Source organism: Hylaeus anthracinus, unplaced genomic scaffold (genome assembly GCF_026225885.1).
Source record: "Hylaeus anthracinus isolate JK02 unplaced genomic scaffold, UHH_iyHylAnth1.0_haploid 11997, whole genome shotgun sequence".
NCBI lineage: Eukaryota > Metazoa > Arthropoda > Insecta > Hymenoptera > Colletidae > Hylaeus > Hylaeus anthracinus.
In genome coordinates, this window is record NW_026534344.1 from 1,946,393 (window position 1) to 1,963,629 (window position 17,237).

Genomic DNA, 17,237 nt, shown 5'->3' on the forward strand with positions numbered 1-17,237 from the left:
GTTTTCCGTTAATATCTCCTCAACGAGGCCTCGGACAACAATTTCGCTAAGGAAAAAGTTGTTTCAAATCACCTCCCGAACCACTCTTTTCAAGGAACTCCTAGCTATTTTTTTGGTTTGTAATCTATCTATTCCAGTGATTTCCGAGAATATGTAGAATGTCATTGTTTATAAAAAGTAAGTTCATAAATTACAATTATACATAGTTTGTTTGGAAATTGATCAGTGTACGAATACTTTCTAACCTTGTCCTTGGATCGTTAATTAATATCCGTTCAGGAACGAAGGGATGGCGCATATCCCGGTGAACGAAAAAGCTTTCCATCTTTTCCGTCTGGCGGAATCACGGTTAGTTTGTAATTGCTTCGCGACGTTATCGTTACGTTTATCCGCGGACACCATGCGTGCAATATGCATTCGTGACACCGTACGTGTATGTACGCGTAACGTGTCGCGATACACGCACACAAGTACCCATGGTCGTATACGAATACCTGTACCTATATTCTGTAGGAGTCTAAACGAAAAATAAGGCACGGGGATTCGAAGCCACGATCCTCGGATCCACAGTCGACCGCTTTAACTACGCGACCAATCCCGTATCCTACGTTTCGTGTTCTTATTTGACTCCTTATTGTTGGGTATGGGAGGCGCGGATACTACAATTCGTAACCTATACATTTCCGAAACGTTATCGACGATAAAAGCTCTCGTTTCACGAACCGAGACGATTGCTCCATTTTCGTTGACTTTTTTTTACAAATTTTAATACGCGATCGGGTTCGGTCCTGGTACTGCTGCGTTCGGAATTGCTCGGTTACTTTTCACCTTCGTTCGTGAAATTACTCGGCCTTATGGGGAATAACAGGAATGCGATATTATCTCATACAACGGCATCCTGCATTCCTTCGCGATACCAGTGTTTAGCCACGAATCGATTATGCACCACGCACATTTTCTTCGAACGAATTTGTCATTTGTTTCCACAACTTTGTTTCCTGTAATAAATTAATCATCGGTGCCATGGCGTGGCTAATTATGCAACGCACGGGTGCCGGTCAATCGATACTTACGCGCTGGGAACGCTTTCGTTTCTCGTTATTTGTCCGAGCTCGTTTGAGCTCTGATAACATCGGCCTGAAAAGCGAAAACGAGTGTTCCAGCCGAGGAAAAATTCACTCGAGTTCCCCGTGCATCTGAATTGTCATACGGGGGAAAAATAACCAGCGTAGCTTACGTAAGACGAGAGAAATAGTAGCGCGCGACGAATCGGAAAACTCGAATTCCATTCGTCGTCGTGACGCGATGACGAGACACGGCCGAGTATTTTATCGACGATTCAAAGCGATTAAATTACTTTCCGATTCCTTCCGATTTTAAATGCTGCCCGACACCGTTTCCATTCCGGCGAAGAAACTGCGAAACGATTACCGATGCGAACCAACGACTACAAGCGTACGTATAGAACAATTCCAAGATAAACTTAGAATGGCAGATTTAGAAGAGAAGCAAATCTTTACAAGCGTTTCTTTGTTGAAACAAACCACTGTAATACGTGCGTATGTATATCCTTCCGTTGGGTCGATACTGCGAGGAAAGTATAGTAAAGAAAGGACGGGCTAGAGAAGATGATCTGGAATCGTGTATTTCTTATGAAACGTGGCGATACTCTTTATAAAAGATCTATTACACTAAACACGTTATACGCTCTTCTACTCCTCTCGTGAATTTTCTTTCGACTCGTTTACGCAACACCGTCTTTCAGGTGTCGATCGTTCGATTGTTCGACTCGTACTTGAATATCGGCATCGCTTGTTTTTTTTCTCTTCTTTTTATTACAGATATACCAGACATTCCTGAGAACATCAAGAATTTACGGGCACTTCAGGTGGCGGACTTCAGTAGCAATCCAATTCCAAGGTCGATACATTTAACTTTTCTTTGTCCGTCCCGCCTATTCGATGGTTGTTTACTCTGTATGGGAATTAAATGAAAATTTTCGTTTATTATTTTCAGGCTTCCGGCTGGCTTCGTGCAGTTAAGGAACCTAACTGTTTTAGGACTTAACGATATGTCACTCACGAATTTACCGCCCGACTTCGGAAGGTAACGTATAAGAGAAATAATTCGCGTTAATTACATTCGAATCGTTCGATTAAATCTTGTTGCTTCGACGCTGACGAATTTGTTCGGATTATTCTCAGCTTGGAGGCGTTACAATCACTGGAGTTGAGAGAAAACTTGCTCAAGTCCTTGCCCGAGTCGCTTTCTCAACTTTATAAATTGGAACGGCTAGATCTCGGCGACAATGACATCGAGGAATTGGTATAATATGATTGACGAACAAAATTACGTCCAATTAAAACTATCGTTAATCGTTGAGAATCTTGCGTGTTTTTATTTTAGCCGGCGCATATAGGAAAACTGCCAGCGTTGCAAGAATTATGGCTAGATCATAATCAGTTGCAACATTTGCCACCGGAAATCGGAGAATTGAAAACATTAGCGTGCTTGGACGTATCCGAAAATCGTTTGGAAGATCTTCCGGAAGAAATCGGCGGTCTAGGTTCCTTAACGGATTTGCATTTATCCCAAAACGTTATCGAAAAGTTGCCCGATGGTATTGGGGAACTGAAAAAGCTTACTATTCTGAAAGTCGATCAAAATAGGCTTTCTACTTTAAACTCGAACATAGGCAGGTAGGATTCGAATTTCTTTCTTTATCGAAAATGTTGATACTCGGTTGGATGTACTCTACGATTAACGGAAATCATCTTTTGTCGCAGGTGCGAGAATCTGCAAGAATTAATTCTTACGGAAAATTTTCTCTTGGAGTTGCCTGCAACCATAGGAAAACTTCTTAATCTAAACAATTTAAATGTGGATAGAAATAGTTTGCAATCGCTACCGATTGAAATTGGTAAGGGGAATTTATTAAGATAATACATTAATAATAGTGAAACAGTTTTCTTTTTTTATATATATATATATATACATATATACGATTATTTTACTCCAGGAAATTTGAAAAAATTGGGCGTACTCTCTTTAAGAGACAATAAGTTGCAATATCTTCCGGCTGAAGTTGGTCAGTGCACTGCTCTTCATGTCTTGGACATATCCGGCAACAGGTGTGTAACTTTAATCGTAATATTAATATATTTAATAACAATGTTCATCTTTCAGATTACAATACTTGCCATATTCCTTGATTAATTTGAACTTAAAGGCAGTATGGTTAAGTGAAAACCAAGCCCAACCAATGCTTACTTTCCAAACGGATATCGATGAAGAAACCGAGCAAGAGGTATTAACTTGCTTCCTCCTACCGCAATTGGAATCCCATCCTGATGGTTAGTGTATTCATTTCTTATCGTTATAATTAAACGGATGCGATAGACCAGCAGAGAACCGTGGCTAATATAATTTTGTTTAAATTAGATTCAGGAAGAGTTGGTATGTTGGTTGGAATGAGAAACGCTGTTCAGGGTGGCGAAATACGGGAGCTTGGTAGCAGCGACGATGAAGGCTGGCAAGAAAAAGAAGCATCGCGAACGCATTCAGTGAAATTCACAGATGAACCTCCGGAAACTGATAAGGAGGTGAGCCCGCTCTATATAGCAAACTCTGCTACTTTCTTTAGGTCTAGATTTACAAAGCTCTTGAGATGCTTCATGTGTTGGAAACGTTCTTATTCTTATGACTCATTGTATGAAAATTATATTAACTGAAAATTAAACAACATTGTCTTTTTCGTTCTCCTAACCACTTGTTTCGTATGATTATATTGGTACATATGCAAGACTTTGTACTCGTTTCAGACACCGTTTGTACGACAAAATACACCGCATCCGAAAGAATTGAAAGCCAAAGCTCACAAATTGTTCAGTAAAGGAAAGAGCGACAGTCGGTCGGCATCTACTGACGAACAGGTAACTCTTACTTTTAACTTTACGTTACTGAAACCTTTCCTTTACAAAGAAACATTATCTCTTAAAGAAGAAATATAAATTCATTACATACGGTATTTTTAAACTTGGGAAACGATACTTTTTCAGGATGTTTCTCAAACATTTGGTTTAGATAAAGCTGAGACTGATACGCTAATGAAACCTAACGATTTAGATCTATCTACAGACCAAGAACTCGTAAATACTGAATTTATAGAAAACGAACAAAAACAAACTGTACCTGGAACATTAGACGATAATACAGACCTTCGATCTAATAATGAACCAGAAGTGGTTTCCAATCAATATATTACAGAATATAATCCTGTAAGTATTCGTGGGAATAAGAGTATATTAATTTATTTATTTATTTATTTATTAACCTAACCATTTTCGTAGGATATGGGAATGGAAGGTTCGGTATCTGAATCAAAGGATGGAAATGATGAATCCGAAAATGAGGAAATACAAAGACACGTAGAATTTTCTATAGCAGAGGGTACTGATTACGAAGGTGGCGGTGATTCGAATAGACCCAATAGACTTCATCGTAGAGACACTCCACACCATTTAAAGAATAAACGTATCCATACGGCCGTGGATAAGGAAAAGGTAGCTTCCATTATTGCACAAGTAAGTTGGTTACCAATCTAAAATATGCTGGTTAACCTGAATTGAATGGTACAATTAAGCAAGATGTAATTCTAGATGCAAAAATAAGTAAAAATAATTTTATTTTTCATTTTCGGCTTAATTTTACATGCGATATTAACGATTATTAATAATGTTCATTATTACGTGACACAACTTATTGGTCTTACCGTATATAGGCACTTATGAAGAAAAGCGATGAACCTGCTGTACCTGCATCAGCACCTACGGAATCTGTAGAAAATTTCGACACTCAGAGCCAAGGTAAAATAGTCGTAAACTTTCTTACAACACTTGCTTTCCTCTTGGTGTACACATCACGTTTTATTCTTATTACATACCGTTACTATATATATACCGCAATGCTAAATAATAGTGACTTAAAAATCGTATTCTACAACGTGTTATATCTTATAAACTTCATTGAATGGAGGCGTATGCCTTCCAGACTCCTCGGTATGACTGTTTCGTAATCGCTGACAGCAAACAGAGAGGCCATGATAAGATATACTTTTTCCATCAACTATCTTATCTGTTATCTGATTATCAATCTACTTTACTATAGCGAATGTGCTAATAAAAAGAGAAAATGACACAGTAAAACCGTTCCATTAAAAATACAAGTGATAGTTGATATTATTTATGAAGTTAGTGATTAAAAATGCCTAAAAAGTTCAGATGTTTTGTGAGAAAAATAAGAAACAGTGGTGAATCTTGATAAACTTATCATTATCATACCTCCATGTATTGTAGAATAATTAATTCTATTACTGCATAGGTGCGATATCCGATGCTGAACCTACGATAGAAGTACGAGAGGAACAATATGAGATTCATATTGAGAGAACGACAGGTGGTCTTGGTTTGTCAATAGCTGGTGGTATCGGTTCAACCCCATTCAAAGGTGACGATGAAGGCATTTTTATTTCCAGAGTTACCGAAGGTAAAAGCATTAAATATGTATAAGTTAAGTGTAAAATAATATGTACATCGTTTACATAATACTCTTACAAAATATAATCCTACTTTATAGGTGGGCCCGCAGATTTGGCAGGTTTAAAAGTAGAGGATAAAGTGCTATCTGTAAACGGAGTTTCAGTAGTAAACGTAGGTCACTATGATGCTGTAGAAGTTCTAAAAGCATGCGGACGTGTTCTTGTATTAGTAGTTCAGAGAGAAGTTACAAGGATATTACCGCCATATGAACAGGTATCCGATTCTTAAATACGTCTCTTTTATATTACAAATTAACTTTTATAATATTTAACAGACATCAAGGAAAGATTCGGTGTGCTCTAGTTTGAGTACGAGTAGAGCACCAAGCGCTACGTCTCATGTTTCATCTACAGGTTTGCCGCATAATTTAGAAAATGGCGATGCTTCTTTACCTCATGAAACTATTAAGGTATACAGTTTGCTAATCGATGGTTACACATTTTATGTAGAATATATAAACATAAACATAACCTTTAAAGATATATTCAATTTTCGAAATTAGATCAAGAAAATTCCGGAACCTATATCCACGGTGAAACAAGGTACTGAACCAATGGTGTCTGTCCTTGTACATACAACATTAATACGGGACCAAAATGGACTTGGATTTAGTATTGCTGGCGGAGAAGGTTCTCCACCATTCAAGGACAATAGCGATGTAAGATATAATATAATACAACTATTGACAAATTACATTATATATGTATAATTATTAATATTGTTTTCGTCTAATTTGATGTTCATTGTTTCAAATATAATTTTTTAGGCAATATATATTTCAAGAATAACCGATGGTGGTGTGGCACAGAAAGACGGTAAATTATTAATCGGAGACAAAGTAATATCTGTAAGTTCTTTTTTAACACACGTCAATTGTAATTGATGACAAATATCTTTTCTTTTTCGTTTCTTTTTTGTACATTTTATCTGAAATATATTGTAACATTATATTTTAGATTAATGGAGTTGAAATGAGAGGAGCTAAGCACGAGCAGGCAGTTGCTTTATTAACAGGCTTGGAAAGATTCGTTCGATTGGTAGTCGAACGTGAAATACCACTTTCACAAGCAAACGCAGCCACAGTTGTAACACCATCGGAAAAATCACCACGCGTAATTGGCGCACCTAAACCGTATACAGGATTATATAGTGCCAATAGTTATATAGCGAATAGACCAGGATATACCGGATATCGGCGATCTATTGATGCCGACAGAGCTTTATCACCGAGTCCTACTTCGAAGACACCACCGCCTATGAAAATTGAAACCGCTGAGATGCCCAAAATGAACGGTGTTACAGAATCTGGAACTATTAAAAACGTTTCTTCGGTATCGCCAAGTCCAACAAATAGCCAGCCGCATCCACAGCCTGCTCCGAGGCATAGCATTTCACAACCGACGATCGCACTCGCAACAACTGCAACCTCGACGCCCACATCTTCTACAGAGCCTAGGTCAATCTCACCCCAGGACGACATACAGGTATCGAAGCCTATCACCAACGAAGAATTTCAGGCTATGATTCCCGCACATTTCCTCCGTCCTCCTACTTCCTCGTCACCTCCAGACTCCCATCAAGGCCCTATCGTGACAGTGACAATAAAGCAGCCTGATAATCTACCTGGAGATGTTAATTTTCCTCCGGCTCCCACTACACTTGGTAAAGTTACTGAGACCATCACAAAGAGCACTCTCACCGAGACCGTCGTTACTAGGGTGACCGACAACCAGTCGGTACAGCCAGTAATTATCGAGGTATGTGCTTGGTAGTTAGATGCACGAATTATATTTTACATGCAGTTTGTGGAAATAATTCAATCGAGACAGTCGTCTTTAATTCTGTTCCATAATTAAACTAAAGTATTCGCAATTGATAGAAATTTTGATGAAATTTGCTTTATAATCTTTCAATGTTAATAAAATTAACTAGAATACGGGAACAGTCTGCACCTTTTAAATAATTTAAGTAATACTCGAACACTAATAGCCGTTATTTATTAACTTATTTCCATGCTTGGATGATAATCACGATTACTGGTAAATGTTGATTATCTACATTTCAATATTCATCTTTTCATAATAAAACGCCACGGATATCACAACATTTAAAAAACTTATTTCATTAGAATCGATCGTTTATTTTAAATAACTTAGAATATAATGGTGAAGCGGTCTCCTTCTTTTTGCATGTTCGATAAAGAAAATATTTTTTTTAAACAATATTTTTATAAAGACAGTTGATCGACTTTCCGACGAAAAACGAATTAAAAATTGTTAACATCGTTTGTATGTGTTTTCGGTTTATTTCTGTAAAGTATATTTTACTTTGCTGCATGCTTATACATTCTAAATTCATTGCTGTCGTTTTGATACATATTGGAAATATTTGTTAGAAATTTGGTAATATGGGATGTTGTATTGTTTGATACATTGGGTGCTTATCCTCTGGCATGGAAATAGGTAAGTAGCATAAACTATAAGTACATTCTCCTCTTCTACATTTCATAGGTTAAACCAATGTATTTATGATTTAAAATTATAAATTACAATTCCTTTCTTCATTGTCTCTGTAACTCTAGTATAATATCTTTTAAGTTTTATACTTCTCTCACTGTCACCATTCATTGTTTCTTAAAGAATCTTATTTAAAGAAAACGAACGTATACAGCACCTTCTATTCTTTATAAATTCTATTTAAATAACGATCAAACATTTATTGTTTAGGATGTCGTCCTTGTAAAAGAAGGATCCTTAGGATTCAGTATCATTGGAGGTACAGATCATTCCTGCACTCCGTTTGGTGCAAAAGAACCTGGAATTTTTATATCTCATGTAAGTTTTACATCCATACGTATATTTGTATATTATTGTCATTCTAATTGTGATTGATTAAAAAATAGTATTGTAAATATTGTATTAAAATTAGGTTGTGCCTGGAGGTATAGCTGCAAAATCTGGTAAATTAAGAATGGGTGACAGAATACTGAAAGTAAATGGTACAGATGTAACAAAAGCTACTCATCAAGAGGCTGTGATGGAACTACTACGACCGGGAGATCAAATTATGCTTACAGTTCAACATGATCCATTACCGGAAAATTATCAGGTAATCTATTCGTAATTTATTTACCTCACTGCTTGCTAGTAATTGCACAAAATTTTTGCTTTTCAACTGTGGAATAGCTTCCTAGTTTAAACACGCTTACGAAAATGCAATTGCGCGAATCATAAAATTCACGGTGAATGTTTATCATAACACTTAGCTATTGTAATTTTCGATATTTACAAATATTTAACAAATTTAAGTCCAACAAGAGTAGTTAAGAGAAATCTGAAATGCAGAAAAGTTTGAAATCACTTTTTTAAGACTGTACATTTTGATAAACAATGATACAGTTATTAGTTCTTTGTTTATTGGTCATTCAGCAAAGTATCGGAAAACTTTTATCTCGTTATGTTTGTCGATTAATGCTAATTATTTGTAAACAATGACACTGGGTGCTTTACTCACGATAGTTTCCACACCTAATACCGTTATTTATAATTTGTCCTACAAGCTGGTCGAAATAGAGTACATCCCTGTGACAGTAAGTACTCAAATTATTTGACCTGTTTGTATTTTTTGATTCTGTGCTTATTCTTCTATAAAGGCCGCACTTCAGCACCAAATCATAAACAATTGCTTTTTCCGCCTATGCTGAGATTGTATAGAATCTCACAGTTGTCTTTTTAATTGCTTCACATGCTTCATGCCACATTAAAAGAACGCTATAATATGGTGATCACCATATATGTGTTTGATTTATTATTTAATATTTCGTATACAGATTTAAACATAAAATTCTCATACAGAACGTTAACTCTTTTAGAAGTTTTATTACTTTAAGACAAGAATGAGAAAATAAATATTGACATTTTGCAAACGTTGTACAATACAGTATTAATAAATATACATTTGAAATTATTTTTAATTATTTGTTGTATTTTAGGAATTGGTTATTACAAAAGAACCGGGTGAAAAATTGGGTATGCACATTAAAGGTGGACTTAGAGGACAAAAGGGTAACCCCCTGGATCATACAGACGAGGGAGTTTTTATATCTAAGATTAATTCCGGTGGTGCAGCTAAAAGAGACGGAAGACTGAAGGTAATATTTGTAATAGTCACTATTTCTGTTAGTAGCAAATGCTTCACGAAAGAAAATTTTTGCGTATCTTTGATTATAGGTGGGCATGAGACTACTCGAAGTGAATGGTACATCGTTACTAGGCGCGACTCACCAAGAAGCAGTAAATATACTTCGGTGTTCGGGAAATACAATTACGTTAGTAGTTTGCAAAGGTTATGATAAAAATGAAGTCGAGCCTATATTGCCAGTATCCGATGGTAGAGAATCTAAAGAGTCTAGAACGTCTAAAGAATTAAAGGATCCTGCAACAGATGGCACTAAGTCTCTGTCACAGAGTGTGTCCAGTTTGGATCGCGACGATGAAGAAGCTGCAACTCTCAGACAAGAACAAGAAATGAAAGCTGAACTTGTTGCATGGGAACAAGAAGAACGGGAACGTGCTTTGATCGAGCATAGAGAAAAATCGACTCCCGAAAAAGTAAGGTTTACGATCATATATTCATTTCCCTTGTCTATCGTTAGGAATACAGTGAAAGCATATTACGGGTTAATATGAAATATTCTGTTATCGTATAGGTATTGGATGTAGTTAGAGCAGCTGAATCCTTAGTAAGCAAATCCAATAGTCCTGTTGACATGGTGCCACCAAAATCGCCAGGTGGTACAAAAGATCTCAAAACAACTACTATTGTGATGAGCAAACACACTTTAGCACCTCAAAATACAAATGTAAGTACTTTTATGATTTTTATAATTGATTTTGAACTGGAAATTATTTGCACGTTTGTAAATGTATCAACTAATTTGCAAGTAGTAATTGATTTTACTAACTGGATTTTGTTTATGCCAATACTATAATTGAACTATAAAATTCATATAATATAAAACAAAATTTTTTAAGAGTTAAATAATTCTTCAATTTTACTTATCTTACCTTAAAACCCTTGGTTGTATTGTTAGTAATTTTTTATGGATAATTTATAAATCATTACTATTCATGCATTTATAAATGCTTGATTCCTTTCCCTTTGTTATAATTTAATTTTATAGCACTGTTATTGTTTTATTCTTCGTAATTATACTATACATTTCATTTATGGAACACTTAGCGTATAAATTATTTTTAATTTAACGTTGTTACCTTTTTCTTTTGAGTTTTATTTACTAGGAGTGCACGATTTTTGCATGTTTTATTATTAGTTAAAAATCATACATTTATCTCTTCATACGTACGAATCTGCGTGTGGGTATGCATGTGTGTATGCGTGTGTTCATTTGCGGATACATACATGTATAATTTATTAACAAAAATATTACACTCTTTATTAATGGCATTGGAACAAAAGGAGGGACACACTTGAATATTATAGTCTATGAATGACGAATGTATAGAAAAATGATAGTTCTTGATTAGTTTGAAAATAGAAAAATTATTATGGTACAATGTGATGTCACTAAAAAGAACGTAACTCTTCCCTATTATTAACGATTGACATATTACAAATTTTATCCTATACAAATGGATTGTAAATTATGCATTTGTGTACATCCTTATACGTGTGCATACGCATGAGAAGTAGATTTCATTAAAATGTATTTTAGTTCCCTTCGTTAAAGTTATTATGAAAATGAACATCGGAATATAATAACAAAGTTCTTAATTTTCGTGAAAATACCTTTTTAATTTATCATTTATCACATTTTCGATAATATCGTATTACGCTTAACATAAATTTAGACAAATATTCAAATTCTTTACAGCTACAACGTTTTTATTATTTGTCTTTGCTACACATCCATCACGAATCTCACAACTTAATTATTAATACATGACGCATGAAATGTACATTTGTCAGTGTTCTTAGCGTCGCATGCTCTCCTGAGCAGCAAAACAAGAGATATTTCACATGTTTACAGACAGTGGAAGGTGATAGTGCTACTTTGGCTGCCCTCTAACAGGAGTGAGTCGTTCGATCCTCTACTCATTTTCCCTGTGTCTACGTCCATACCTCTGAATCCGCGGGACTGTGCCATAATAAATTATTCTAAGGAATTCATGTCGTTAACTCACATAATCACTGTTTATTGCGTTTCATCAATGGGTATCATTGTTATATGCAATTACTATCGTTACTCCGTTTGTTACTGATACTGCCATTATAATGTTAAGTGTATTATTGCAAACACGCTGACTGGCTGAGTTGATTTTGTGATTGGTTTCTTGCTTTGGTCCAGTTGGGGGTCAAGATTTTAATCGTCAGAAAAGTGTGTTATATCTTCCTTAACTACAGACTCTCGTGTACATATTCATTGCACCTTCGTTCGTAAATATCGGTTAAAAGAAGAAAATGAAAAGATATTTCTGTGATAGATAGACAGAAGACATAGACGAGAACTTCCCATGTATTTAACAGATATTTTTTAGCGATATATTTGTACATTGATTCTTAGACTTGTTTGCAATCTATTTTAAAATGTTACAAAAAATGTTGAATGGGTGACTGCTGTAATTGATTGATTGAGCTTAAAAAATTGCGCGAACTTCTCTTGGGTACTATACCAGAAATTACTGAAAGTAAGAAAGGATAACTACGGTGGCAGTAGATATATTTGTCCGTCTTTGATGCGAATGACAAGTTAAAGTATATTATTATACATACTTGTGACGAGACTCGTATATTAATATACTTCAAACTTTCATTCTATACAAAAAACAGGTATTTCCGTTTGTTAATGTTTTTCTTTGTGATACACGACTCGGTAGTTGGAAAAAACAAGAGTCTACATTCTTGTATCTAAAGAGCGGTAGTTTGTTTTTTTCTTTTTAGAAACAATTTAATGTCGAATTTAGAAGTATTACCACTTATGACATTTTCAATATACTATTTTTAACTATTTTGTTTGTATAGTATTCTCTGATATAGGAAAATATAAATCTATTTTAATGTTATTAGTACAATTGTTTTGAGATGATATGTAGCGAATAACGATGGATATATCTTTTTTATCGTTAAGAAAATTTCGTGCAATTCACGTGAAGAAAGATAGAGTGTTTTACTATTTACATTTAAACCTATAGGTACTTTTCTATGTTTTATTCGCTTAATTACTTAACACAAAAGAGAATAATCGAAGCGTGTATCACTAATTGAGGAAATATACCCAATACTAATTATTTAACGTATTAAATGATGTACAGTTTAAAGTAAAGGAGAAAGAAAAAATGTCCTGAGACATCAAATATTATTTGATAAGGTATTTATGCGTCTAGCATTTTTTCTCAGTTACAAATGCTGGCACTATTGGATCATTACTGCTACAGTAAATTCATATCATTATTGATATATAAATCAATGTACTGTATTCTACAAATTTTCTATAAATGTTATATGTTGATATAAATCTAATGGACCAGATGTTTATATATTATTACAAAGTATAAACGTAAGATAGTATTTATCTAACTATAAAATAAAATGATGTTAATGTTGAAGTTCCAGTTGACCGACATAATAATTAAATACGACGTGCAGTGCTTTATTCGGATATATCGATGTGCCAAGTTCTTCTGAAAGTAGTTATATTTATCCCAGTGATACTATAAACTGTGAGAGAATCAATTTTTCCATGTTCATATTTAGCGACACAGAAACTACAGTTCCTGTTAATGAATTACAATCTGGGATAAAAATGAACTAATTACGATATTTCAGAATTTCTTGCGATACATTGATATGTATAAAAAGATGATGGATAGGGTACAAATGTGAAATAACTTTATAAAATCGATTTTAGTATGTTTAAAATCATTGGAAGGGTACACGAATAAAATCGTGTGCAAAGCTGGATGAATTGTTGCAATAATAGTACAATTGATATAATATTGAATGTATAGATGGTAAAAAAAGAAGATTGGATAAATAAGTTCAAAACTGATTCCTTTTTAATTCTGATATAGATTTTGTATGAGATGTAGTACTGAAAAAATAAATCCGTTTTTAAAGTATAATTACAAGTTGTATACAGATCAGTCTTTGAAACTTAAAGAACAAGGGGAAGATATATATTCTTGTTTAAGATTGTAGAAATTAGAAGTGTTGGTTTTTAGCTTTAGCGTTGATTTTTATACGGTATTTATATAGTTTATAACTATAGTTTTACATATTTATTGTACCCTAGTATATACGTATAATAGAGACTTGCATTAATTTCACTAATACAATTCTTCGTGTTATTTACTTAGTCGCTAAGGAAAGAGAGAAGTGGAACATCAATGGATAATTATTCGTCAACAAAGTCTCCAGTCTCTACTCTTACTCCATCGACGAATTTTAATCGTACTGCTATTGCCCAAACCTTGCCATCTCCAAAGAAAAAACATTCTATACCAAAGCGTAGTATAACCTTCGCCAATCTTCCTCCAATTTCTAAAGAAGAATCAATCGACTATATCTCTCCGACCGCTATCAAGGGAGAACGATCTCTGTCTCCGCATGACAAATGTACATCCGATCCTCAAATTATTTCTTACAAGAAAGTCTACCATAGTCCTACCCAAACTGCTCACTGCCATTTTAAACTTCCTCCAACACCTTTAACTTCTCCTACATCCCCGGGGCATTTTGGCACTTCAGCTTCTTTTAACAAGCGACAGACCGCACGCTCTGTTGACGGTCATATTCAGGTTGAGGTGGGTTTACAATGCTTGTTTAAATGCACTACTCTTTTTTTTTTTGTATATATATATATTCTTTATTGAGAATGTTGGTACGTTTGAACTGTAGAATTCTATTGCATTCGAATATAACTTACATTCGTTAGATTATTTTGTATTACTTCAATACAAATTGGGAAATGTCCTTAGATTATTAGTATGTAACAGTCTCAATGGTTTGCATATCGGGTAGAACGCTAACAATTACTTCTGTGTTTATACTAGGGATGATGGTAAATTATAATTAATGAATTTTCCGCATGAATTTCTGTTTCGAAGTGGTTGCATTACATAGAGTATCTTATAGAATATTGTTACTAATATAATTTTTCAAAATACAGCTGTCACCAACACCATCTCCGACACCACCTCTAGTAAAGATGTCAGTTAGCGACAAAAAGAAATTATTTGAAAGTGCCATGGAGGAACATCTAAAGCCTTCCCCTAAGCCAGGTTGATAAGAATTAAAGCAATTAATTGAACGGATTCTGGGTAATGTACGCGTTACTTATACATTTCTGTTGTTTCTTTCAGAGAAAGTATTCAGTTTTTTAAGCCAGGACGAAGTTGAGAAAATGAAACAAGAAGAAGGTAGACTATTTATTAATATTTTCTTGATGTCTTCCGATGTATCAATAATCGATACAATTATAATTTATTATTATGTATTCTTAGAAAAAAAAATTGCCACATTGACACGAGATGAATTAAAATCGTGGGCTCAACTTGACGAAAACGAAGGTTTAGAAGATATGGAGGAAACTCTAGAAGATCAGGATAATCGACGGCCTAAGTAAGCTAAGTTGTACTCATTCTACGCATTTGAAAGTGTGGTGATTAAAATCTTATTACCTTTTTATTTCTTTCTTTGTCTCCATCTCTCATGTCTGTATACCATCCAATGATAGAAAACGGTGGCAATACAAAGTCTCATTTTCTGAATTAGTAATAGAATACTATTTTGATCATTTTCAATTAGTTATAAATTTTGTATGCAATAATATAATTGTTTGAAATTTGATCGTATTGAAAGTTAATACGCTTTAACTCGAGTATGCATTACACGATCTTTTAAAGATTTGTAATAGTGAGGCACTAGATCTCCTCGATAGATCTCAATTACTTATCGTAAAACTAAAAGAAGAGAATTAAATTAATTTACTTTAGCGTATTCGCATACATGAGTATTATAGCATTTCTTTACTTAATGCACGTTTTTGGTTTAAACATGTTTCTGTACATAGAAATATATAGAACATTGTAATTATAGAAGTTATGCCTTTCAGTTGTAAGATATTAGATATAGCCCTTTTTATTATACTATATAAGTATTGTACGAGGCAGCTATCTTTTAATTGAAAAATATTTATATTCATCTTATTATCGACTATTAACCGATGGTTGGCAAAATAATATAACAAATATTTTTTTTCTAGTTGATTTATAGTCGAGAAAGTCATATGGTATCGATTAGTACATAGATGTTTCCTTAAAATATAATACAAAATGACTGAATATTATGTAAATATCAGTATTTTTATAGCTACGACAAATTCTGACATGTGTATATCTCGTAACAGGTGCTTCCCGTTTTGACTACTATTTTATTACATTATGCATGCTTCTTAGAACCAGCGTACAAATAATTTTGTTATGTGTTAGCGACTGCTTTTTATAGAATAACGTATATTTGTACATAGGCTTAGGAATTCACATTCACATACCTTCACGTACCTTGCAGTTAAGGTTGTGGTTATGCTTGCATAGGTATTTAATGCACAATAAAATTACGTTATTCGTTCGATAAGACGAGGTGATTAAGTTGACGAAAACTATGTGTATTCAAGTATAATGTTTGAAATTACAAACGTATGCTTCAGCACAATGTTCATCGCACGCACTGCAAGCAAGCGCACTTGAAAGATTCTAGAGAATAGTTATTATTTATTTAATACTAACATTCGTCTGTGGTTTTATTTATAGAAAGCTGACATCCACGTTCAAAGAATATCGTGGACATAATTATTTTTTAGAATCTCTTAGCACCGATCCCTGTTATTATTCATAGATTTAGTTGTTGTGTAACGTAGTTTACTTTTGTATTTTTATCGTTTGTATATAAGTCATGTAATATCCCTTTTGCCTTTGTACTGAACGTTGCTTTTGTACCTCTTTTTTTTAACAAATAAATATAAAAATTTTGGCACATGTATATGATTTGTCAGTGTGCATGCTCGTTACCTTGCAGTAGCCGACTGAGCTCGCGAAGTTCGATCCTCCTTCTGCAGAACCTTCCAAGCAGTGTAAGGACAGCAAAAGCAGAACGCCGTTTGAAGGAGAGATTGGTACAGGAGGTATTGATTTTATTGAATCTTTTTAATCATTGCAATTAATTTTATATTTATATCGATCACGTACTCTAAATCAATCCGGAAAAAATTAGGCAAATTTAAGTATCATAATATTTGTTATCAAGTCCGAAAGAGATGAGGAATATAAATTTTTGTTGAAATGTTAATAATCGATTGAAATGATTCAATGCGAATATAAGAAATAAAGAAGATTGTTTTGATTTAAAATATTAAATGAAATTTTGATGCAAACTTCAATTTTTATCAAATATTTCTCTTCGTTCATAGGGTATAATTTCGGATGAAGATGAAGAAAGTCATCTGAGTCCTGCCGAGCAGAGAGTACTAAGAGCTGAAAAGCGTGCAGCATGGAGACAGGCACGTTTGAAATCTCTGGAACAGGTAAAAGATTATTAGTTTTTCTAATTTGATGCATGTTTCTA

The 17,237-nt window shown here is 34.2% G+C and overlaps 1 protein-coding gene across 9 annotated transcripts in view; it reads left to right on the forward strand.

The window, feature by feature from the left end:
- Nucleotides 1-17,237, forward strand: part of LOC128889702 (protein lap4) — a 33,137-nt gene that overhangs the window by 13,343 nt on the left and 2,557 nt on the right. For 4 of the 9 annotated variants that reach the window (XR_008460492.1, XM_054147570.1, XM_054147573.1 and 1 more), the window contains 30 exons: nucleotides 1,842-1,920; nucleotides 2,017-2,106; nucleotides 2,205-2,325; nucleotides 2,407-2,699; nucleotides 2,787-2,920; nucleotides 3,020-3,131; nucleotides 3,187-3,353; nucleotides 3,442-3,602; nucleotides 3,822-3,932; nucleotides 4,059-4,277; nucleotides 4,350-4,583; nucleotides 4,781-4,865; nucleotides 5,380-5,544; nucleotides 5,635-5,810; nucleotides 5,872-6,006; nucleotides 6,100-6,255; nucleotides 6,364-6,444; nucleotides 6,554-7,354; nucleotides 8,324-8,431; nucleotides 8,526-8,705; nucleotides 9,157-9,186; nucleotides 9,589-9,747; nucleotides 9,827-10,207; nucleotides 10,306-10,458; nucleotides 13,973-14,419; nucleotides 14,785-14,896; nucleotides 14,978-15,034; nucleotides 15,119-15,236; nucleotides 16,692-16,797; nucleotides 17,083-17,196. Coding sequence is in view for 8 of the 9 variants with exons in the window: in XM_054147570.1 (XP_054003545.1) it covers nucleotides 1,842-1,920; nucleotides 2,017-2,106; nucleotides 2,205-2,325; nucleotides 2,407-2,699; nucleotides 2,787-2,920; nucleotides 3,020-3,131; nucleotides 3,187-3,353; nucleotides 3,442-3,602; nucleotides 3,822-3,932; nucleotides 4,059-4,277; nucleotides 4,350-4,583; nucleotides 4,781-4,865; nucleotides 5,380-5,544; nucleotides 5,635-5,810; nucleotides 5,872-6,006; nucleotides 6,100-6,255; nucleotides 6,364-6,444; nucleotides 6,554-7,354; nucleotides 8,324-8,431; nucleotides 8,526-8,705; nucleotides 9,157-9,186; nucleotides 9,589-9,747; nucleotides 9,827-10,207; nucleotides 10,306-10,458; nucleotides 13,973-14,419; nucleotides 14,785-14,896; nucleotides 14,978-15,034; nucleotides 15,119-15,236; nucleotides 16,692-16,797; nucleotides 17,083-17,196 (5,285 nt within the window). In the remaining variant the exon portion in view is untranslated. Of the gene's footprint in view, nucleotides 1-272; nucleotides 1,456-1,841; nucleotides 1,921-2,016; nucleotides 2,107-2,204; nucleotides 2,326-2,406; nucleotides 2,700-2,786; nucleotides 2,921-3,019; nucleotides 3,132-3,186; nucleotides 3,354-3,441; nucleotides 3,603-3,821; nucleotides 3,933-4,058; nucleotides 4,278-4,349; nucleotides 4,584-4,780; nucleotides 4,866-5,379; nucleotides 5,545-5,634; nucleotides 5,811-5,871; nucleotides 6,007-6,099; nucleotides 6,256-6,363; nucleotides 6,445-6,553; nucleotides 7,355-8,323; nucleotides 8,432-8,525; nucleotides 8,706-9,156; nucleotides 9,187-9,588; nucleotides 9,748-9,826; nucleotides 10,208-10,305; nucleotides 10,459-11,646; nucleotides 13,951-13,972; nucleotides 14,420-14,784; nucleotides 14,897-14,977; nucleotides 15,035-15,118; nucleotides 15,237-16,691; nucleotides 16,798-17,082; nucleotides 17,197-17,237 lie in introns of those variants that run through there. The other 5 variants (XM_054147575.1, XM_054147576.1, XM_054147577.1 and 2 more) reach the window with 5 other exon arrangements.